Source organism: Paramisgurnus dabryanus, chromosome 1 (genome assembly GCF_030506205.2).
Source record: "Paramisgurnus dabryanus chromosome 1, PD_genome_1.1, whole genome shotgun sequence".
NCBI classification, from domain to species: Eukaryota; Metazoa; Chordata; class Actinopteri; order Cypriniformes; family Cobitidae; genus Paramisgurnus; species Paramisgurnus dabryanus.
Window position 1 is genome coordinate 39564621 of NC_133337.1, and position 24586 is coordinate 39589206.

General features: G+C 38.6%; 1 protein-coding gene across 1 annotated transcript in view; it reads left to right on the forward strand.

Annotated features, from left to right (window-relative positions):
• LOC135757685 (alpha-tectorin-like) overlaps nucleotides 1–24586 on the forward strand; it is a 74072-nt gene that overhangs the window by 44584 nt on the left and 4902 nt on the right. Inside the window, exons 19-37 of the mRNA XM_073814173.1 lie at nucleotides 6326–6453; nucleotides 6595–6822; nucleotides 7156–7309; nucleotides 15035–15288; nucleotides 15368–15514; nucleotides 15613–16192; nucleotides 16287–16873; nucleotides 16970–17534; nucleotides 17660–18258; nucleotides 18472–19024; nucleotides 19225–19424; nucleotides 19643–19852; nucleotides 19985–20173; nucleotides 20293–20582; nucleotides 21024–21295; nucleotides 21868–21987; nucleotides 22076–22260; nucleotides 22760–22917; nucleotides 23775–24017. Of these exons, the coding sequence (XP_073670274.1) occupies nucleotides 6326–6453; nucleotides 6595–6822; nucleotides 7156–7309; nucleotides 15035–15288; nucleotides 15368–15514; nucleotides 15613–16192; nucleotides 16287–16873; nucleotides 16970–17534; nucleotides 17660–18258; nucleotides 18472–19024; nucleotides 19225–19424; nucleotides 19643–19852; nucleotides 19985–20173; nucleotides 20293–20582; nucleotides 21024–21295; nucleotides 21868–21987; nucleotides 22076–22260; nucleotides 22760–22917; nucleotides 23775–24017 (5662 nt within the window). The remainder of the gene's footprint in view (nucleotides 1–6325; nucleotides 6454–6594; nucleotides 6823–7155; nucleotides 7310–15034; nucleotides 15289–15367; nucleotides 15515–15612; nucleotides 16193–16286; nucleotides 16874–16969; nucleotides 17535–17659; nucleotides 18259–18471; nucleotides 19025–19224; nucleotides 19425–19642; nucleotides 19853–19984; nucleotides 20174–20292; nucleotides 20583–21023; nucleotides 21296–21867; nucleotides 21988–22075; nucleotides 22261–22759; nucleotides 22918–23774; nucleotides 24018–24586) is intronic.

The following is a 24586-nucleotide window of genomic DNA, read 5'->3' on the forward strand; positions in this document are numbered from 1 at the left end:
AAATGTTTCATGTTCATTTAACGTTGAACAAACTGTTGTCAATAAATAACATAAATGTATAATCTACAGTAAGTTACTGGCAGCTAGTTGCCAGTAATACCCAATACTGTAATTTCTACAGACACTTTTTACAGTGTAGAGTCAGAACTATACTCCACCAAATAATAAATAAGAAAATTGTCATTTATACAAAAAACAGTGTTGGTTGTAACTAGTTACTAAGTTATTAGGCTCTGTAATTTAAATATTTTTTCCTTAAAAACTAGGGATTACCCCTATTTCTCCAGTTATTTAATTACAGTTACTTCTGATATAATTACTAAATTAATTTAATTTATAACTAAATACTGTGTATGGACTGTAGAAAAATTATATGTAACACAATAATAGATTTAAAATCCAAATTTTAAGTCTAATGTTAAAATGCATGTTTTATATTTATCCTTCTCACTTTAAATACTTTTGTGATTTAATAAGATTAATGGTAACTATCTAATGTAGTTTACAATTCTCACAATTGACTGGTTGGTTATTAGCAAATATATTACTGATATATTGGCTGATTACTAATACTAGGTGGCGACAGTGGCTCAGTGGTTCATGTAGGTTGTCTACAAACCGGAAGGTTGGTGGTTCGATCCCCGGCTCCACTGGACCAAGTGTCGAGGTGTCCTTGAGCAAGGCACCTAACCCCAGCTGCTCCCGACGAGCTGGATGGCGCCTTGCATGGCTGACACCGCCGTCGGTGTATGAATGTGTGAGTGAATGGGTGAATGTGAGGCAACATGTACAGCGCTTTGGATGGCCATAGGTCTGTTAAAAAGCGCTATATAAATGCAGTCCATTTACCATTTAATACTTTAAAAGCACATATTAATGTAAAAATGAAGTTAAAAGGAAAAACTGTCATTTGTTTTGGAATATTGGGGTATTTTAGTGATTAGCAACATGACCCAAACCATTAGTTCTCAATGGACAAATTCACGTCCAGCCCTTACTTTTATTCATTTCATAGGCCGTTTTACTTGGATATACGTTTCTACTGGGAAAATTTGACAATCGCTACTTTCATTTCATGGCGACTTTAAAGCCGGTGTAACTCGGGCTGCTTACACAAAGTGAGAGAGAGACGAATCCATATGCAGAGGGGTTTTTTTTTAATCCCAAAAGCGCAGGCCAACACATCCAAGGGGTAATTCAAAAGCGTAATCCAAAATACACTGTCAAAACATAACAATAAACAAACGTGAACAGGAAAGGCAATGAAACTCTCGGTAATGCAGCTGTACACTAAACAATGCTTCACAATGCAATGATGAGTACAACAGGGGCACGTTCAATCTCACACCGGTGCGCAACGTTTTGCTACGGTTTCCGGGTTGAACGACATGTTTCCTGGAAACGGTGTGCAAAGGAATGCAACAGGTTTTAGAAGCGTTTTCTCTTTTTTGGTGGGTGTGTCAGAAATGTCGGCCCAATCAGCGGCAAGATGTATAAAACCACGCGGTAGTAAAGAGACAGCTCGCTCAATGGGTTCAAGTTGGAATGTTGTCTTTCATTCTGGACGGCAAGGTCAGTGACTGTAACATCGAGGGTATTTTACAGTATTAAACACACATTTATAACGATTTCATCAGGCTTTAGAAACATTTAAAAAAGAACACAAAGGATGGCCTCTCAGCTACCGTAGTTGCAACTCTTGCGTCATCACAACAGGGTGTTCAACACATCACCGTTTCTGTTTAATAAACGTTGTGCAACGTTTTGTCTGGGCTGAACGCAGCCCAGGGCTGAATCCCAAACCGCCTACTTCCATACTATATAGTATGTAAAAAGCGCTACTTTACGTACTATATAGTATGGAAGTAGGCGGTTTGGGATTCAGCCCAGGTTTTAAAGGAAACAAACAGGAAGTGAAGTGTGACATGACAAGAATACAAAATAAAAGACCAGAACTAAACATGGCTTCAAAATCAACAAACAACAACAAAAACAACAAAGCACAAGACAAAACCATTACACACAGATTCTGCAAAACCTTATTTTACATCATTAATCCTTCCCAATTTATACCTTAAACTTAACACGCAGTAATTATGAGTATATTGAGGCAAAAGTACTTAAGAGTTAAAAGTGAGAATTGGTCCTTATAAAGTGTGACCAGAATAATTTATGTACTTTAATATGATTTATTCAAGCCATTTTAACACTATCTTTGTCATTTACTAAATAGGATTTAGAAAGTAATTATTAATAAGTAATTAATTTATTTTTTGGAAGGAGTAATTTGTACAGTAATCTAATTATATGATTGTAGATGTAATTTTTAACTAGTAATTAATTTCTTTTTTTGAGGAACTTACCCCAAACTGTCCACAACACAGAATAATAACTAAAATGGTTTGCCTACACCTGATTCTTACTACTGATTTTTGATTCACTAGTTGATCGTGAGTTTCTTGTTGAAAACTAAAGATTGTGCAGAACCTGGAAGATTTTTCTGAAGAGAAGACAGTTTAATATCACAGATCAAACAAGAGACTCATGATCAACTTCAAAAGATAAATGTAATTCATGTCATCAAGTCACTGATTGTTCTAGTAACGCAGTGCAGTATAAATAATAAAGCATTTGCAAACATTTCAACTGGGATTATAGTGAATTCAGTTAATATTGTATGTACATTTTGTCACTTATGTTAATAAGTGTTAAGTGAAATGGTTTATTCAAAACAGTGTACAACAAAAAACAAACATCAATTTGTAAAATTATTTTCCTAAATTTTTGCAGATTCTGGAAAGTGTATATGGAAGGTTTTTTTGGTCTTTTTTAAATTAATTAATTAAATTATAAAATAATTAATTAAATTATAAAATAATTAATTAAATCGCAAAATATGTCCTAGATTTGAAAATTAAATGCTAAAATAAAAATTAAAACATTATATTAAATTATTTCATTTTCATTTTTAACGTGATGAAGCATCATTCCGGCCAAATTAAAAAAGAAAATTAAATTGATGATTTGACATTTCATTTTCAATATAATCTTGAGTCAAGACTGACAATATTAAAATAAAAAGTCAAGCTTGAAAAGGAATCTGTAAATACATTTTTAAAAGGGTTTTTATTCATACCCAAGCAATAATAGGGACAAAATTAAAATGTAAAGTTCAGTTTTAATTTTATGTTCTCTTTAAATTATTTGTTTTCATTTTCTTTTTCGTTTTCATTTTCATTTTCAACTTGTATGCAAATTTAATGTTAATCAGTGGGTGGCGTTTATTTACTTGCTGAAAAAAGGGGATTGGCTAACGCTGCGTTGCCAACTCAGCGACTGTGTTGCTAAAATAGCGACTTTATTGCTACATCTAGCGACTTTTAGGCCCATTTAGACAAACTTAGCGAATGTTTAGATGAATCTTAGCTTTACATCTGTACAGATAGGCTACTGTGTCGCTTGTACTGGCCCACGAGTGCCGGGTGGCGCTGTCCCGGTGAAATGTGCGTCTGGTGTCTCTGTGCATGGAGCTGGGCAGTGTAGGAGCTGATGATGCGTGGATGAGATTTGCGTTCATTGTTTACATTTGAAAGGAGGAACAAACAATAAAAAGTGGCTGGTCCGCTGTTATATATGTGCGTATTTTCACACATCTGATCCGGTGAGGCGTCAGCCATTCTTATCAAATGCATACACATAGCACAGTGTGATTATCGTGCAATAAATAATTATGCCAAAATCCGTGAAGGACTGGAGTATCATATGCTCGCAAAATTGGCGTATATATAGCACTATAATCACACTGCGTGTTATTTGTATGCATTTCATGAAAATGGACATACAGTGACCAGTCACTTACTTTTGCAGCGGGCACACTGGCAGAGCAGACCTTCAGCCTTTGTGGCATATTTGTAAGTGGTCCTCATTTGTAACGCTGATTTGTGAGTAGGGCTGTGACCGTACGGGATTTTATTTTACCGTGGTGAAGAAGCAACAGAATCACGCGGTTAGACTGTTAGCACAACAACCCACCCCATATTATTAAAACAACAAATTATATTAGCAATAACAATGTGAAATAATATGTTTTTCTATATGTTAACTTTTGTTTTTTATATCTTTTGAATATACTATGATTTATAGACCTTTTATGTCATCGTTTATAACCCATTATATACAATACATTTCATAGAATAACAACCTGAAAACCTGCAGAAAGAACATGCAGAGTTTAAGATTGTTTCTGATGAGTTGTGCAAAACCTGATTCCTATTTCTTTAGACATTCATTTTCGGTAAACTCTCCGTGAATAGAAACACACTTCTCCAAACATGTTGAAACTCTTAATAATTTATTGTACAAAAAATGGGTTACAAACAATGACAAAAACTGTTCCATAATTGATATTATACTCAAAAGATATCGAAAATAAATATTATTTAATGTTATTATTGTTAGTATGTTTAATTAGATTTTCTCAAAGTGGATACAAAACGAAATCGACAATTGCATCATTACGTAAATAACTGTGCAAAACTTATGGATACTCCAATCATTGCTTTCAGAAATTCGCTTACAGTAGCTCCAGATATAAGCACAGCATTCAACCAAATAACGAGTTGTGCTGTCAGTATACACGCACCTGCCTTCATAACGATAGTTGTCATTTTTGCCCATTATAGGTTTAAATTATTATTATGCTATCATTATCATCACCAGCACAGTGCTTCTCCTTGAATGAGAAAGCTTAATATGCGCGTGGCTCGGACTCCTTGCACATGAACTTTCATGGGCATGGCTCTGAAATTTCCTTGCAGAGATGTTGTTATTCGCGCAGGGGTTTAAAACCAGGGAGTGAGTTGGTACAGTTCAAGAAATCAGAGCACCTGTGCATGACACGCTTTATAAGGTTGCGGCCGTGACATCAGCGCAGCTTGCATCTTATTACAGCAGTGATGCAGTATTACTGTGATATCGTCACAGCCCTTATGTGCGTAGCTCGTCTTCCACGCTTCAGCTATGGTCAGAAGAACTGTATGTTGTGTCCAGTGCAGTGTACAGAGTAGACTCCGAGAGACTCGCATTTCACAGAGGATGCAAATTCTGATACTTGTACAGACAACACATAGGCTAAATAAACAGATAATGTTCATTTAAAAGTAAGTGACTGGTCGGTGTATCAGCTCGTTAAACTGACGCCTCACCGGACCAGATGTGTGAAAATATGCACATATATAACAGCGGACAAGCCACTTTTTATTGTTTGTTCCTCCTTTGAAATGTAAACAATGTACGCGAATCCCATCCACGCGTCAGCTCCTACACTGCCCAGCTCCATGCACAGAGACACCAGACGCACATTTCACCGGGACAGCGCCACCCGGCACTCTTGGGCCAGTACAAGCGACACAGTAGCCTATCTGTACAGATGTAAAGCTAAGATTCATCTAAACATTCGCTAAGTTTGTCTAAATGGGCCTAAAAGTCGCTAGATGTAGCAATAAAGTCGCTATTTTAGCAACACAGTCGCTGAGTTGGCAACGCTGCTTCAGCCAATCCCCTTTTTTTTAAGCAAGTAAACGCCACCCATTGATTAACATTGAATTTCCATACAAGTTGAAAATGAAAATGAAAATGAAAACGAAAAAGAAAATGAAAACAAATAATTTAAACAGAACACAAAATTAAAACTGAACTTTACATTTTAATTTTGTCCCTATTATTGCTTGGGCATGAATAAAAAGCCTTTTAGAAAAAATTTTTACAGATTCCTTTTCAAGCTTGCCTTTTTATTTTAATATTGTCAGTCTTGACTCAAGATTATATTGAAAATGAAATATCAAATCATCAATTTAATTTAATTTTTTAATTTGGCCGGAATGATGCTTCATCGCGTTAAAAATGAAAATGAAATAATGTTTTAATTTTTATTTTAGCATTTAATTTTCAAATTTGGGACATATTTTGCAATTTTTTTTTTATTTTATAATTTAATTAATTATTTTATAATTTAATTAATTTAAAAAAGACCAAAAAAACATTCCATAAGTGTATGGGTTTAATTTTCGATATGTCAGATTTTTTCAGCAAATGCGTTTCCATCTTCCATTATTTGCATTTACTCTTTTTAGCATAAGTCAAAAACCACCTCAAACGAAACATTTTTGCGAAGTAAGGCATTTTTATTCCAAATTTGGTGTTTCCATTACTTGTTTCTTATACGATACTTGTATGTACTTTGGTACATATACACTATACACAAAACACAAAAATGATATGATAGTTTTACAGGTTAATTATCTATTACTCTTCAATATTATTTCAGGCCCAATCCCATTTTATCCATTTGGAGTTGGAGACACAGAGAATGGATGCAGTGATGATGGAAGTTCTGCAGTCATCTACCTCCTGCAACCGTTTATATATTTTGGACACACATACAACCAAATTTATGTAAGTTAACCTTTATGAAAGATTTTGGTTATGTTTAATTTTGAATGATTAGAAATTAATGATACATATTAAATAATGGATTGTCCTGTTACCTGATTTTAAAAAAAAATTGACGTGATAATAAATCCAAATCTGTTTTAGGTCAACAACAATGGACACTTGACTTTTGATGGACCATGGTACAGCTACTTCCCATACAGCTTCCCAGGTCATGGTGGCAAAGACATCATCGCTCCATTCTGGACTGATCTTAATAATTGTGAGAACGGTGTGATCTCATATCAGCAGTACACCTCTGGCGATGTCCTGACACAAGCTACACAAGACATAAATCAATACTTCCCTGATCTGAGCTTTTCTGCTTCATGGGTCTTTGTTGCAACTTGGGACAGAGTAGCATATTTATCATATTCAGGAACTGTAAGAAACTTGGTTCACTTCTGTCCAATAAAATATTTTAAATAGCAAAACGATGACTATTCAATATTCAAAAAACTGTTTATACTTACAGGAAACATCATTCCAAGTGGTTTTGATTTCAAATGGCCATCTCTCATTTGTTTTAATGAACTATGGTAGAATTTCTCCATCACAGCGATATGTACAGGTATGCACAAAATCTAATAAAAGAAAATCTAATCTAATTGTATTATCTGTAACTAAATGACTAAGTAGGCATCTTGATCTTTTTCTTACCATTAGGCCGGTTATGACACCGTCAACTCCAGCTACTATTTCTCAATAACTGGATCACTCCAGACTGACTTCACAGGCTTAACACACAGCACCAATGTCAATGTAACAGGCAGATGGGCCTTCAGAACAGATAATGGACCACAGGGATGTCACTTCAATGGTAATTTTATTTTCCCAGTGCATATCTAATATAAACAGTTGACAAGCGAATTGTTGACATGGTGAAGCCATCAGGGGCCCATTTTAGTAAGGAGATTCAACCAACTTACTCTGAGATAGGAAACCGTTTTCGGTTACAGAACATCTGAAATTTGTTAGTTTGATTGACTCTACAACCCAGTCTCACCCCATTTCGTCAATATTTGACGACACTTGACCAAGGGTATACCTTTCGCGTCATTTTTTGACGAACTGGGGACTTCAATACTATTACGTCCGTTGCATTCTCTTTCCTATTTTATTACCATTTGCGCGTCGGTTTAGGGTTAGATTTACATAATGACATCCCTACCCAAACCTAACTCTAACCCCAACGCCAGGTGACAACTGTTTCTAACCCCAACGCCAGGTGACAACTGTTTAATTTCGCGTACACTGTTTAATTTCGCGTACACTGTTTAATTTTGCGTAATCTAACCCTAAACCGACGCGCAAATGGTAATAAAATAGGAAAGAGAATGCAACGGACGTAATAGTATTGAAGTCCCCAGTTCGTCAAAAAATGACGCGAAAGGTATACCCTTCACGTCAACATATGACGAATGGTCAAGTGTCGTCAAATATTGACGAAATGGGGTGAGACTGTGTTAGACTCTAAGTAGGTTGACTCTGAGTTAAAGGGAACATTCCATGAAAATCTGACTTTTTCCATGATTAAGTGATATAATTGGGTCTCCGGTGCTTCTACCAACCTAGAAAACATGAAGAATAGCAACCCTTTAACTTTGTTTTGGGAAGCCTCTCTCTGCAGGCATGTGAAAAAATAGGTTATTCAGATTTCGCTTCCAGCTTGACATAGTAAGGGGATCTTATTATAATAATACCACCCCTTCATCTGCATTACAAGAGAGAGAGAGAGAATACTTTCATCACCAGTGTTGTGCTAGTTACTAAGAAAAAGTAACTAGTTACAGTTACTAGTTACTTCATTCAAAAAGTAACTCAATTACTTTGTTGATTACTTAAACCAAAAAGTAATGCATTACTGTTAAAAGTAACTTTTTAGTTACTTTTTTAAAGAACGTTCTTTAATGTCCCCATTAATGCCCTTTTATGTGTTATGGTCTATACAAACACAAAACAGACATAAACACAAAGTAATTTTTAAACACTATTTTATTTAAGTCAGACCAGCACAAACTGAATATATCACAAGGATTTCTAAAATAAATAACAAAACAAGCTGAATAATATATTCAGAATCAAAAACTAAAGTGGCTTTTGCATCATAAAAGCAGTTCCGCCCTTAAAAATGTTCCTTTCACAGCTTATGTATGAAAACTATCAACAATGTACAACATAACACAAAACTAAAATAAATAAATGAAATCAATCTGAATTATTCAGAATCAATTTGAAGAAACTCAGCATTAAAAAACTGCTATTATTGAAAACCATAAATGATATGCATAAAAAACAACATATCAATTTTCAACATAACCACAAATTAAGAGTTGCATGTCACCAACTTATGTAAAGTAAGCTGTGTGTATTCAAATTGCAAAATCTGCTGTTGTATATGTCTATAACAATGTAAAAAACATAGAAACAAAACAGCATTTTTCCTAGCAATACAACATAATGCATTTTATAATGCATAAAATTAGTGTTCTCAGACATAACAGAAATTTCACTGTGCCTACTAAACTAACCATTATTTTTAACAACAAATATTTTTAATAACAAATGTGTGCTTATTTATTTGAATCAACAAAAGGTGCTTACTAGCAAGGACCTGAATGAATGTTTACGTTGAGTTTTACCCTTCAAACCAGTGGTTGTACCGCATAAGAAGTAGTCTCTCAAACCTTTGGTCAGACAGCTTGTTTCTCTTTGGAGACAGTACCAGACTTCCCAGGTTGAAAAGTCTTTCAACGGGTGCACTGGATGGAGTAGCTGCATTTTTCTTCAGAGAAATTTCCTTTATTGTGGGAAATTGTTTAAGAATCTCCATCCCTGTTTCGGCTGTTCTCAAGTAAGTCATTACTTCAGTTTCCACAGTGCTGAAGGTATCATCAGCCTCCTCAAAACAGAAAAAGTCCTGCACATTGAAGGAGCTTGAGTCTGGTGTTGTCGGAGACACTGGCATCTTGGCTGCTTGCTGAACAGGGCCAGGGCGAGGGATGAGCTTGTGACACTCTGCTGCCAGCATTCCTTTGACCATCTCTTTCTTCCTTTGGTCTCTCAACCATCGCAGTTTGAACATAGGAAGCGTAACAGCTGCCAGTATGGCATCGTTGCTTTCCAAGACAGATGCAAATCGTGTTTTGATTGCCTGCAAAAAACACACACACAGTGACACAGATATTAGAATGAGTGAAAGATTTCCTCTTTGTACATTCTATGAAAGCTGTACATCACATCACTATGTGATTTTTGACCTATACATGTAGATATAAATTATAAAATCATTTTATACATTTCAAAAACACACACATTAAGAAACTGAAAATATATGTGCAATTTATTGGACAAAACTAAAAATTTATTTTGCAAAAAAGGAATTATGGTATTATTACTGTTTATTTTTAATCCAGTGGGTAGGTGCAGACGTGTGTGTGTGTGTGTGTGTGTGTGTGTGTGTGTGTGTGTGTGTGTGTGTGTGTGTGTGTGTGTGTGTGTGTGTGTGTGTGTGTGTGTGTGTGTGTGTGTGTGTGTGTGTGTGTGTGTGTGTGTGTACCTGGTAATTATCACGTTGTGGGGACCAATTGTCCCCACAAAGATAGGAATACCAGTGTTTTTGTGACCTTGTGGGGACATTTTGATGTCTCCATGAGGAAACAAGCTTATAAATCAAACAAGATGATGTTTATTGAAAATCTAAGGTACAAGAAAGGTTTTTGTGATGGTTGGGGTTAGGGAATGGGGCAGGTAAGGGGAATAGAATATACAGTTTGTACGGTATAAAATGCATTACGTCTATGAATGTCCCCACAAAACATGGAAACCAGAATGTGTGTGTGTGTGTGTGTATGTGTGTGTGTGTGTGTGTGTGTGTAAGAGAGAATAGAATCAAAAATATTTTTTTGCACTTTACATTCTTTTCATTTCTTAGGCTAGATTGATGCTTTCTCAGCTTAAAATATTAATGTTTACATCTATAAACTTCTTTTAAATATTGATGAATGTTTCTTACCTGAACTATTGCATCAGGTAGGCCAGTTGCAATAATCAGGCCTTCTTTTACCTCCAGTAGCTTCGACATCAAAACTTCTATTGTGGGCAGGAGGGTGCCATAGTAACAGTTTTCTTCTCCTTGCAGGATATCCAGAGCAACTGTGAGAGGCTTCATGATGGCACAGTATTCCCTCAAAAACTGAAACTCCCTCTCACTAATACATTTTAGCTCTAAACGATTAGAGATGGTGCTCAAGTCAGTCATGGGTATTTCAACTATTCTTGCCACAGCATCATAAATTGAATTCCACCTTGTGGAGCATGGCACAAGCAGTTTTTTGCCAACCAAATCACCCACTAACTCTGAAGCCAAAGTCGACCGGCTAGCCTTACTCCACAGTGCTGTGCACTTGGCTGTAGCACTTCTGTATATTCCTTTAGTCCCAGGATTGGAAAGCAGCCACTTGTCCACATCAGAGCATGAAATTAAATTAAGCGTGTGAGAGGCACACCTCAGGTGTGGTGGCAAAACAATCCCCTCCTCTGTGGATGTGTCAAGCACGTCTGCAACATTTGTGAAGGTAACCTCTTCATCCTCTTCATTATCGTCGTCAGAGAGCGATTCCGGCTGATAAATTTGGAAGGCTTTTACAAAGTTAGAACCGTTATCAGTAACCGTAGCTGTAACTTTCGTGGACAGTCCATATAATGAATGGATGTGATCGATCTCAGCAGCGATGACATCATACGTGTGTCTACCTTTCATCCTTTTACAGGCTAACGCAGCTTTCTGACGTTTAAAAGTAGCGGTGTTTATCCAGTGGGCTGTCATGCCTAGGAAGCTTTTGTTGTGGACAGACCAAATGTCTGCAGTGGTCGCGATGTAGTCTAGCCCCTCAAATGTTGTTTTCAGCTCATTTTCCATTTTTGAATATTCTTTATCCAAGTAGTTGGAAAAAGTTTTTCGTCCCATTTGCTGCTGTGTACCCCCTGAACATGTTATCATGCTAACGAGCTGCCTGAAAGCCGGTGACTCCACAGTAGAGACAGGCTGCATGTTTTCAACAACATAACGTGCGATAGCTTTGTTGATCTGTCCTTGGCTAACAGTGCGGTTAAAATCTAGTCGCTGTTGTTTGGCTGCAGGTGCTTCACTCACTTCTAATGTGTCCACCGGCACCGGGTTAGCTTCTAGCTTCGTCGAGGCATGTAGTTTATGGAGGTGCTTCAACAGATTGGAGTTGCTGTTTGTCACAGTAGATAGGACCTTCGATCCAGAAAGACACAGCTTACACTTGACTAAAATGTTTTTGTCTTTCTGCTCAACTAAAGTGAAATAATGAGCATATTTCCACTTGGAGAAACTCGTCTTGCTCTCGCCTTGACTCGCCATGACCGCCGCACATACTTGAATAAACGAAAACACGCCCACAGTGCGTCTTCTTCGTGTTTACGTTGGTGGCATCCGCCAATCATACAATGCGTCGCTGCTGTAAACAGGTTAGGCTGTGGGCTACACTTCAGCCAAAATGTATTAATATGAATGAATTTAAAAAAAGTAACGGAACAACGCACCATTTGGTAACGGTAACGGAGTTAATTAATTTAAAAAGTAATGCGTTAGAGTATTAGTTACTGATAAAAGTAACTGCGTTACAGTAACGCGTTACTAGTAACGCGTTATTGCCCAACACTGTTCATCACTAAAGTATTAAATAAGTTGTTTAATATGTTTCTCTGAAGTTTAAAATGAATATGAGGATAAATGCACTGCACGAGACCGAGTGAGAAAGATTGTGCATTAAACATGTTGTTTGATTATATCATTTAGTAGGCTACTGCTGTGAGTGTACAGCAGCTGTGAGCATATTTTAAAGAAAAGATTTGTTGTGGCAAATTGTTACTCAAGTCAATATGTACGCTTATTTTTTATCACGGTTTAAATATGAGATGTAAATAAACAGAGGACTGTAAGTTATTGATGCTTTTTATTATTTTTATGCAAATGCATTCCCATGGACGGAAAGAACATGAAAGCAGCTAAAAATTAGACATAAGACTTCAAAGACTATCTCACTTTACAAATGTTTGACATTATTAAAACCAAAAGCCAAGTCGCTATTTAAACTCAGGTCACGGAAAGTATGTCTGTGCTGCACAATACACACAACACTACGCACTACATCAAGGACTCTGATAAAAGAATTCATAAGAAACACAAATGCAACTGTTCAGATATAAGAGCACAGCCACAAAGTCTGATATTAGTCACGCAATTACTATCAATATATTTTAAAACCAATACAAAGAAAAATTATGCAGCTCAAATAAATTTACATGAATATGACAAAAATCTATTCTGGGTCTCATAATCCTCTCCCAAAATAAATAATAACAATTTGTTACATATAGTGCTTTTCTGCAGACCTCAAAGCACGTTACATATGAATGGGGGAATCTCCTCAACCACCACCAATGTGCAGCATCCACCTGAATGATGCAACAGCAGCTATATAGCGCCAGAACACCCACCATACACCAGCTTTTTAGTGGAGAGGAGACAGAAACTGATATAGCCGATGATTTATAGTTCAATGGGCAAGTTTGGCCAGGATGCTGTGGCAAACCCCTACTCTTTTTACAAATGACATCCTGGGATTTTTAACAACCACAGAGAGTCAGGACCTCGGTTTAACGTCTCATCCGAAAGACACTGCTTTTGACAGTATAGTGCTAGGATCCACACAGAGCACAGATCCACACCTGCTGGTCTCACTAACACCTCTACCAGCAGCAACCTGGTTTTCCGAGGAGGTCTCCCATTCAAGTACTGACCAGGCTCAGCCCTACTTAGCTTCAGTGGGCAAGCTGTCTTGGGCTACAGGGTGATATGGCTGCTGGCAATGTAACTGAATTCATCATCAGCTACAGGATCCTCTATAAAAGAACATTACTTTTTAGTCGCTTAGATGGTCTTTGCACCTAAGTTTATTAAATTGGCTTTGCCAGTAATTTCAACTTACTATTTTAGCTTCTTAGTTGAAATTTTAGTGCAATAAATAAATCACTGTATATTTAGTAGTAAGTTTAAAGGCAATTTAATTATAACATAAAGCTATTTTTTTTTTTGCAGTTTACATAATAAAAATGTTTGCAATGAATGGATGTACCAATAAACAAGATAGTTAAACACTGGGGGGGGGGTGTTTATGAAATAAAACCTGCTCCTTACCAGGATACGTTCGGCGAGTAAGCTACCCTAAAGTGATTCTGAGTATAAGTTACCTCTCCCTATGATATAGGCTTGACTTATACCCAGTGTTGTGCCTGAACGAAAATTCATGAACTCGTGAACTGAACGTACTGTACTCCCTGATAAACGTTACTGTGAACTCGTTCAATTCTGGTGCTTGTGAACGGCACATTATCTCAGTTTAACGTTGTTCAATAGAAAACCCCGGCTAAAACACACTGTAAACAGGCCTTAATGTAGTGGAAAAAACACCCAATCTCTTAAGAGAAAATTAAAGGCGCTCTAAGCGAATTGACGCGTGTTAGACCATAAAAAAATTTTTGTTACATACCGGAAACATCTCCTCACTATCTGCTTGCTGCCTGTCCGCTTATCAAACTGTAAAAAAACGCGATCTCTTTAGACAGCCCAGGCTTCACAAACGGCAATATCAACATAGTGGCCAAACCTAGCACCACAAAACAAAACAAAATATTCCAGCCAATAAACGACAAAAAGGATTTGGGGGTGGGGGTTGGGCGCGTTCATGAAAGCACGGAAGGGAGGGGGAGGGGGAGGAGTTAGCTACGCTCCGTCTGTTTGAAAACAGTTCAAACGTCAACAAAAACTAACGTCTCGCAGATTCGCTTAGAGAGCCTTTAAGAGACAGTCAATGCTTATGTAAACCCTAGTTGGATGAGGATTTACAGTTGGATATGAAGATGAAATCTGACGCATTTATCTTCAGTGTTAAAACTGATCAAAAAATTCCCATCTGTGGTTCTACATGGGCTATAATGGCAATAATTTTTTAAAAATAATATGGGAAAAAAGAACTATAAATAACTTCATTTTTGGAACTGTGCACTAGTTCAAAATTTTGAAATAGGAACTATGAACTTAACTATTTCATTTTTAACACTGCTTATACCGCTGTTTTGGGTTTGATATACCTTACATTCTTGAACAAAAAACCCAGAGTTTTGCTAAATTCAGGGTTAACATACTCAGAGTTTTACTTTACCTCCTTCCTGAAATGGGCCCCAGGTTTTAAAGTCCAGCACTCACTGTCAAGAGCATACATGTTGCGTTTTGGGTGTCAGTCCTCAGAATAGAATGCTGCCATACTAACGTTAATATCTGGCTCCTTTGTGGTTAAATATTTAAACTGGTTAGCTTTCTAACCAGCAGGCCTCATTTGGTTAGCCATCTTCATCAGAAACAACTGTTAATCAGGAGTTTTGGATTCTTTTTGATCTAAGCTGGTTCTCTCCTAGTCTTTAAATCCACAGTACCTACAGTAAGTCCTTGTTTCAGGTTTATCAGTGCAATTAGGAGATTCTTTCTGGAGTGATGCCACATGTCAGGAGAGATGCACCTGTACCAGCAGAGGCCTCCAGTGCAGCCCGGAACCCTGCACTTATTCCCAAGCATGTCGTGCAGCAGCTTTCCAATACTCTTGTCAGAACATTCCAAGACAAACCTGCACCATCTCTGGAGATCCTCATTACTACACCTTTGACAGTCAGATTTTTCACTTTCAAGGAACTTGCACTTATGTTCTCTCTGAGGTTAGATTTATATTTGTGATGTAATTGTGTGATCTAATTTATAATTCATTTATAATTTTGGACTTGTATCATTGTTTAGGTTTGTGGATATGGTTTGTCATACTATCACATTGAGGGCAAAAATGATCATCGAGGTAGTACACATGTGTCATGGACTCGGATGGTCAGAGTGTCTGTGTATGATCAAGAAATTGAACTGATTAAAGATCACTATTATGAGGCAAAGGTTGGTATTACTTTATAATATTTCTACATTGCAATCATATTGATTTGAATTTGATGATCCTTTATCTTTTTTAATTCTCTCGTCTCAACATTGTCCAGGTTAACGGTACCTTTAGAGCAACACCATTCACACTGAACAATGGCTCCATCCAGGTCTATCAGTCAGGTTTCACCTTGGTCATCAGCACAGACTTTGGTTTGGTGGTTACATATGATGCATACAGCTGGGTCACAATCTCTGTACCTTATGAATATCAGAACGCCACATGTGGTCTGTGTGGGAACTTTAACCTGCATCCTGAAGATGATTTCCGTTCTCCATCTGGAGAGATACTGAGCTCAGATGTGGACTTTGCAAACTCTTGGCAAGTAGAGGGAGACACAGACCCTGAATGTCATAATGTCAGGTGCACTGGTCTGGCTTGTCTTGATTGTAGCACCAATGATATGAGTGTTTACAGTGATACAAACCACTGTGGCCTCTTAGGAGATGTTTTTGGTCCTTTTGCTGCCTGCCACTCTGTCCTTGCACCACAGACCTACATAGAGAACTGTGTCTACGATCTTTGCCTGGGAGGAGGATACCAACCAATTTTGTGTCAGGCTCTCAATGTGTATGCTGCTCAATGCCAACAACAGGGGGTACAACTAGGCCAGTGGAGACAACAGGGATTTTGTGGTAAGATCATTTGCATTTATCTTAAATCACTGTGCTACAGCAGGAGAAAGATCATAGATTGTTGCTTGTTCTTACTTACACCCTCCCATTTCAGAGATTAATTGCCCTATTGAGCACAGCCATTTTGAGGCCCAAGGAACCAGCTGCCCTGCCACCTGCAGTGATCCCTCTGCTCCGATGAAATGCATCTTGCCGGGCCAAGAGAGCTGTATCTGTGATGATGGGTACATTCTCAGTGCTGGTACATGTGTACCTCAAGCAGCCTGTGGATGCACCCTTGAGGGATTCTATTATGCTGAGGGACAGTCAGTAGTGTTAGATGAGGACTGTGGCAGGGAATGTGTTTGCAGCAACAGGCAAATGATCTGCAATCAGCATCAGTGTGGTCCAGCAGAGGTGTGTGAAGTTCATAATGGTCAGAGAGGCTGCAGACCCACCAGCTATGCTACTTGTTCAGTTGAAGGCCTGGGTTCATATCACACCTTTGATGGGCAAACCTTCAGATATCCTGGAGCTTGTGGACTGACCCTTGCAAGGGTGATGGCACCATTCCAACTGGGATCATTTACTTTGACAGTGGAGAAAGTGCCTAGAGGCCTTCAAGGTTTTGCTAGGTTCCTGAAGTTTGAGGCAGAAGGAACTCAGGTCCTCATAGAAATGGGAGAAGGTAGCAATGTACAGGTTAGCCAAAACGCACTCATAAGTTTTCCCTGAATGAAAAGCAATGTAATTCACATGCTAGATAATTCAACATTTGTTCCCCATTCTCATACACAGGTGGATGGACAGATGGTTGGTTTGCCCATCAGTGTTGGTTCCAGTCCGATCCGCATCTATCACAGCAGTGTTAGGGGTTTTGTTCTGGAAACAAACTTTGGGGTGACCATTAGAGCTGACTGGCCACACATTGTCCGAATCACAGCACCAAGCACTTACAGTGGTACACTCGGAGGTCTATGTGGAAACTTCAATGGAAACATTGACGATGAGTTTTACAGCCCAGATGGTGTCCTACAGAACGACACCCAGACATTTGCAGACAGTTGGCGTGATGGATCCCTATCAGCCCACTGTGAGGACACAGCTGACCTTTGGGAACGAGGACAATATCAGAACAGCAGTCAGTTCAGTGAGCACTGTAGCATCATGACCATGCCTGATGGACCATTTTCTGAGTGCAGCAGAACACTAGACCCTTCACAGCGCATACAAGGTTGCATTCAAATGTTGGAGCAGACAAGCGGTGCAAGAGAGGCTCTATGTGAGTCCCTGCGGGGATACACACTGCTCTGCCAACAGAATGGCATCACAGTTGGAGAGTGGAGGAGCATTACCTACTGTGGTTAGTGTCTTGTAACTTCTGAGATTTGCAGATTCAAAACTGAATATTGTTTAATTAATTACTTTTACATTGAGCTGGAAAGTGCTAATCGCATTCTCATGATTGTCATTATGCTTTGTTTCCAGATCCCATCTGTCCACTAAATACCCATTATGAATTGTGTGGCACATCCTGTCCTGCGTCCTGCCCTAGTCTCTCATTTCCCTTTCAGTACACCTTGCAGTGCCAGGAGGGTTGCCAGTGTAATGATGGACTTGTTCTGAATGGAGATCAGTGTGTGCCTCCAACAGGTTGTGGTTGCCACTATGCTGGACGTTATCGGCAGCCTGGAGAGCAGTTCTGGCATGGTGAAGAGTGTCAGTCTCTGTGTGTTTGTAATGGGATTACTGGAAATGTCCAATGCACACCATCATCTTGCAATCAACAAGAAGTCTGCCGTGTAGTCGATAGAGAGTACGGCTGTCATCCCAATCCACATGCTAGCTGTTCTGCCTCAGGAGACCCCCATTATATATCTTTTGATGGAACCTACTTTGATTTTCAGGGCACATGCAGATATGTGCTGGCCACAGTATGTAATGACACTCGTGGGCTTCCGGTCTTCCAGGTGGACGCAAGGAATGAGGCATGGTGGGGATCCTCGGTTTCAGTTACCGTTCAAGTTTTTGTCAATGTTTCTGGGCATCTTGTGCACATGACACAGGATATGAATGGTTATTCTTCTGTTCAGGTAACAAATATCACTCATTATCGTTTTCATTGCAGGGCATTTTTTTATTTTTAACTTTTATGAACAATTTAATCTTTATACTGTCTTTAATTAGTGATACAAGCACTACTTTTGCAATCTTTTGTGCTGGTTACAATTATTTGTTCAGTTGTATTTAGTCACTATTTGTCTGCTTAGTGTAAATTATCTGTATGTTTTTCTATTCAGGTTGATGGAGAGATCAGAAATCTCCCAATCCTACTTGACTCTGGCAGGGTATCTATCTACTCCACTGGATCACAAACAGTTGTTTCAACTGACTTTGGTTTCAGTGTGACTTATGGCTTTTGGGCAGTAAACATCATTGTACCTGCAGACTACAGAGGAGTTACGTGTGGACTCTGTGGCAACTTTAATGGTCATACAGAAGATGACTTCATGACTCCTTCAGGTTCTTTGGCACCATCAGCAGATCAGTTTGGGGCTAAATGGAAGGTTGAGGAGGAAGTGCCATGCATTGATACACAAAATAGAAATGATGGCCCATGCCAAGATCAGACCATTGCTCATAATCTGTGTGAGATTATCAGGGACAACCAGGGCCCATTTAGCTTCTGCCATTCCGTTGTAGATCCACAAGCATACTTTAATGACTGTTCATTTGATGTGTGCCTCTCTGGGAACCGAAATGATGTCTTGTGCCACTCTTTGGAATCCTATATGAGGGCTTGTCAATCTGCCAATGCTGTTGTCTTCCAGTGGAGAGAAAGTGCATCCTGTGGTAAGTGACTGGAAGTGGGAAAAACCATAATTGAATTTAAAAAATGTGTTGCTTTTTTATTTTGCATAGTGTTTATAACTACAGTAAGTGTATTATACAGGCTGAATGATACTACCAAACAATTTGATGGTATAGTACATTGATATATTTACATTTTGCTCATATTTGTGATGAATATGTTTTGTTTGTTTCATTGACAGTCATGCCGTGTCAGTTAGAGAACAGCCACTATGAGTTGTGTGGCACAGACTGCGGTCATACGTGTGCCAGCAGCGTTGATGCTAGCTGTGAACACACATGCTCAGAGGGTTGTTTCTGTAATGATGGATTTGTGAGGAGCTCAGGACTCTGTGTACCTGTAGAGCAATGCGGCTGCTTGTATGACGGATTCTACCATGATGTGAGTATTTAAAATTTCCTTTTATAAGCTTTAGTTTTACTGCGTTACTGGCAATGTCTTTTTATGGATGATTATTTGGTAGTTGATTTTTACTGTATTCAGAGCACTGCTTTTTGTGGTTCTAAAAAGAAGAAAATGTGGTGACATCATGGCACTCAATGGTAACCCCTTTTTTACTTAGCTAAAGGAATGAACATTCAATCATTATTTTTTAATAGATTGGTGAACAGTTCTGGAGCTCAGAATGTTCTCAACGCTGTGAGTGTTTTGGCCCGAATGATCTGCGTTGTTCTGAATCCTCTTGCCCACCGACTATGGAGTGTACAGTCAGAAATGGACATCGTGGCTGCTACGGCGAAATGTCCACGTGTACAGTATGGGGTGACCCTCACTACATTACCTTTGATGGGGCTGTGGCCCACTTTCAGGTATGAATTGATCAAAATCAAAACAGCAAAGTCCTCACAACTTTATTACCAACCCATGACAGAATATTAGTGAAAGTACTTAGAATTTTTGCGACTATAATGTGATTTGAGCATTGTGTCAATTTCTATCAGGGAACGTGTTCATATGAGATCGCCCAGACTTGTGGTAACGCTACTGATGAAGATCTGGAGTTCCGTCTGGTGGCCACAAACAGGCACCGTGGAAACATGGCGGTGTCATTTGTGTCTGTAGTGGATGTTTGGCTGTCCCACCATGGACAACAGGCACAAATCACTATTGGACAGAACAGAAGACTGAAAGTAAGTTAGATTTTATATTGTCAAAGCAAATACATTTGTCTTTATCTTTCGTTTACTCCAAATTTGTAATTTTTAATGAATTTAATTCTTTTAAATTTAATTCTTTAATTTCCATCCAGGTTAATGGGAACTCCACTGACTCATCAACCTTTCAAATCAGTGATCTTGTTGAAGTATATGAGGAGCCGGGATTTGTGGTTGTGAATGCATTCAATGAATTCACCGTCCATTTTGATGGTCAGAGCACCCTTCTAGTCAGATTAAGCCAAAGTTTCCATGGGTCCATATGTGGAATGTGTGGCAATTACAATGGAGACCCAACAGATGATATCGCATCACCCAATGGAGATCTTGCACCAAATGATAATGACTTTGGCAACAGCTGGATATCAAACACCAGTACACCAGGGTAAGAAGTGTGGGACCCTAAATTCGTGGCTCCAACTTCTGGACAAATTTTTCCTTTTTTTAATCATTCTAAACAAAGTACTAAGATAATGTGAGAAGTAATGTTATTTACATGTTATTTACATGTTATAAAGACATGTGAAGATGTTTTCAGTTACACAAATCTGTAGAATCGATATGCAAAACACTAGTCATGAAAAAAATAAATGCCATTTCATTCGGTTTAGTTGTGAACTTCATTGATAAAGCGTTCATAACCTCAGGAGGACATGAAATTCTGAGTTGACAGTAATTCAGAAACAGAACAGTGCTGGGATGCTTTAATGTTTGTCTGGATCACTACTATAACCACAGATACCACTATACAATAAAAAATACCACTTGATCTTGAGACATTGCTTTAATGCACAAGAAACTGACCTCCATTTTTGTGTTTTCTTAGATGTGGTGCGAGCGATCGGACCGGAGATCCTGACGAGTGTCCATTCAAACAGGAGTATTCGGATCTGTGCGGTATTATCACCAACACAACCGGACCCTTCCAGCAATGCCATCATCATGTTGACCCTGCACCGTACTATTACTCCTGTGTGTATGACCTGTGTCTCTACACAGCACAAAATGGCATGTTGTGTTCAGCTGTTCAGGCTTATGAGGCGGCTTGTGTCGTATTGGGCACACAGATCCCAGAATGGCGCTCCACTCTGCAGTGCCGTAAGTCAAAATTCTCAACATGCAACAAAACGAATGACATAAAAAATTAAATAAACTTTATTTTTGCCTAAATACATACTTCCTTTTAAAAAAGCTGTTCTACAAAATCCTTCAGTCCTGTGGCTTTAGCTGCAGTGCATTTCTAGATATTTTTAGGGACAATTTCAATTAGTTTTTGATAAAGATGTATCAAATGTATTTTGTGAAGTTATTAAAAATGTATATTTAGACTTTCATAACTAGTGTTTTGATTATAACAAAAATAATTCAGTCTTTACAATAAACTTCCAAGTGTCTGCTTTGAAATGAAACCAAGCATATGCTTTTAGTGCAAAGGCTTCATGAACTGGTTGACTTTTAACTGGTTAAAGGAGTAGTTCACCCAAAAAAATAGGGCCCACTGACTATTTATAGTAGAAATAAAAATGACTATGGCCAAGTCAATCCCTCATCCCTCATTTTTGGGTGAACTACTCTTTAAGTTTATTTTACCTCTAAACCCAAACAGAAACGTAAAATAAATCAGGGGATCCAAAATTTGTTGTGTGTCTGTTCATCTGTTTTCTTCTTAGCTGAAAGAGATCCATGTTCTGCACTCAACTGTACTGAAGATGAATGGTGTGGAGAGATGAACGGTGTTTACGGCTGTTTATGCAATGAGAACCGAACCAGATCTGATCCTGACTCTTTTGGTTAGAATCATCTTGTTACAATATTCAGAAATACAGTATAACACTTTTCTTTTTTTTCCAATGCTGACAATCTGTTTTTACTTCTCAGATTTCTTTGAAACCTGTGAAAGCAGTACAGGATCTATATCTATATCTCGCTGTCAGCTCTTTGAAGCTGGTTTTTCAGCTGATGGCCTGCACCTCAATGATCCCAGCTGCAGAGGAATCATCCAGAACGGCCGAGTGGAGTTTAGTTTTGATAATAATGGACACACCTGTGGTACAAATCTTATGGTGAGACTCTTCTACATAGTGTTCAAATTGGGGATGTCAATTCATGCAATTTCCCATATTCAATTATATTTTTCTAGCGTTCACCTCGCTTTCTGAGTCGATACACCGTTTGTTGTAATTATATCCAAGAAAGGCACTTTCCCTGTCATCACCTCAGCTTAGACCTGCAGCGTACTTTTTAGCAAAGATGATTATATTATGGAGATGGCAATCGAGTTTGGCATCGAGCATTGTTGTGATCATGGCTCGTTTAACTTCTGCGCGCCTATTTCATTTATGTTCTCCGTCTGTATGTGTTTTGCGCAGGCACTGCGCACATGTGCATGATCTTGCTTAACGTTACGTTTTATCGATTTAATTCTTATCGAAGTTCAATTAACTGTTAACATACCTAGTTCAAATACACTCAAACTATAGCTAAATTTTACAATTTGTTCAATCTAAATCATTTTCTGATCTTTCTAATTTTTTAACTACAAATTATGTTTGTGATCCACAGGCCAATGGCACTCATATCATCTATGAGAACTTTATTTTGGGAGCACCAGGGTCACCTAAAGGTCTCATCAGTAGAGAGAGAATTCTGCAGATATCTTTCAGCTGTGTTTACCCCCAAACCCAAACACTTTCTATGATAGAAATCAACCCACTGGAGAGGTCAGAATTCATTTCTACTTTGTCAGTATACATAATTATACACAACAAGAAAATCCACTGATCTAAATAAATGTCTGGATTGTGCATGACGTCACAATTGTGAAGCCACCGCACCGCCATATTGGTAAGGTAAACATTCTGTTAAATTAAAGAGCCCCTATTAAATTGCTAAAACAGTGTTATTTGGTGTAATGCAATGTGTTTGCATGGTTTATGGTTCAAAAACATTATTTTCCACATACTGTACATTATGCTCCTTTATGCCCTATGTCCTTGAAATGCGTTAATTTTGTACAAAGCTTATTCTAAAAAGTGCAGTGTCCTCCAATTGGCCAGCTAACCAGTACATTAGTGATTGGCCTGAATACCTCTGACGTTAGCTAATATGTGACGCTCCTTACCGTATTTGGAAGATTAGCTCCTAATGCAATACTGACAGAAGGTAATTTCACCTTTGCTACCATATCAATACGAGCCGAACCTGAACCAGAAAATGCAGTTGACCAAGCTGACCGATCAACTTTACCACTGCGGCTTTAGCAGAACATAATGAATTGGTAAGGTAAAGACACTAAAATATTAAAAAAATGTCTGCATTTGTGAAACAACAAGCACTACTCTGCACTGCAAAAAACTGATACGCTGTAATTCACCAGGTGAATTTAGATCATGATTTTGAATGTAAGTCAATGATGCCCTCTGCCAGTTGGGAATACCAAGATGGCCACTCAAACTCTTCTGGTAGCTTCACTTCTCGCTCTTACATTAGCTTTCTATGTGCAATCCAGTCATTTATATAGATCAGTGGCTATATCCCATATATTTATTTTAACTGATCTGTGTTGTTGTTTTCCCAGTCGTGTGAACAAGAATCTTGTTGGTCAAGGGATGTATCAGGTCCGAATGATCCCATATCATGATGTTGGGTTCTCTCGGCCCTTCAATGGTAGTGTGAATGCAGAACTCAACCAGGAGATTTTTGTTGAGGTTCGTGTTGATGGGGTTGACAGTCGACAGTTGGTCACAGTGATTGACACATGTTGGGCTACACCTGTGAATGATCCAGATTACAGTCTGCGCTGGGATCTCATCACTGGAGAGTAAGAGACAAACATTTCTTTGTGTTTGCTGTAACCTGTTTAAAGATGATGGGTGTTATGTTGAAGTTTTTTAGTTATTCAAAAAGAAGTTCAATTCCACACCAGAGCTCAGAACGATAAACTCTTTACTTCATATGCCACACATTCTCCCAACGCATGCGCACACACTGAACCCCGTAACCTCGGTTGCCTTGGAAACCGCGAGTAAGAATACAACATTTCCCCCCCCCATAAAGAACTACAAAAATTGTGTCTCAACTTAAACTATAGCTGAGGAAAAATGGCTAAACACCTATACGTGGTAGTCTGTGACAAAGTCCTTCAGATATGCAGGACGAGCCCTAGCCCGAACCGGTCGGCTCTCCAATGCCATTGGCCGTGGCAAATCCTGACCACCCTGATTAACATCAAGCAGTGGATGAAGGTTTTGAGACCCCAATGCTGGCATAGATGGGTGTGGGGCTTCCCTGACAGGGGAACCTTGAAACTCCGGGCCTGGCCGCGGCTGTACTGGCTCCAGTGGAGGGGCCAGAAGGGGCATGTGCTGTGGTGCTCTCTCACTAGGCTCC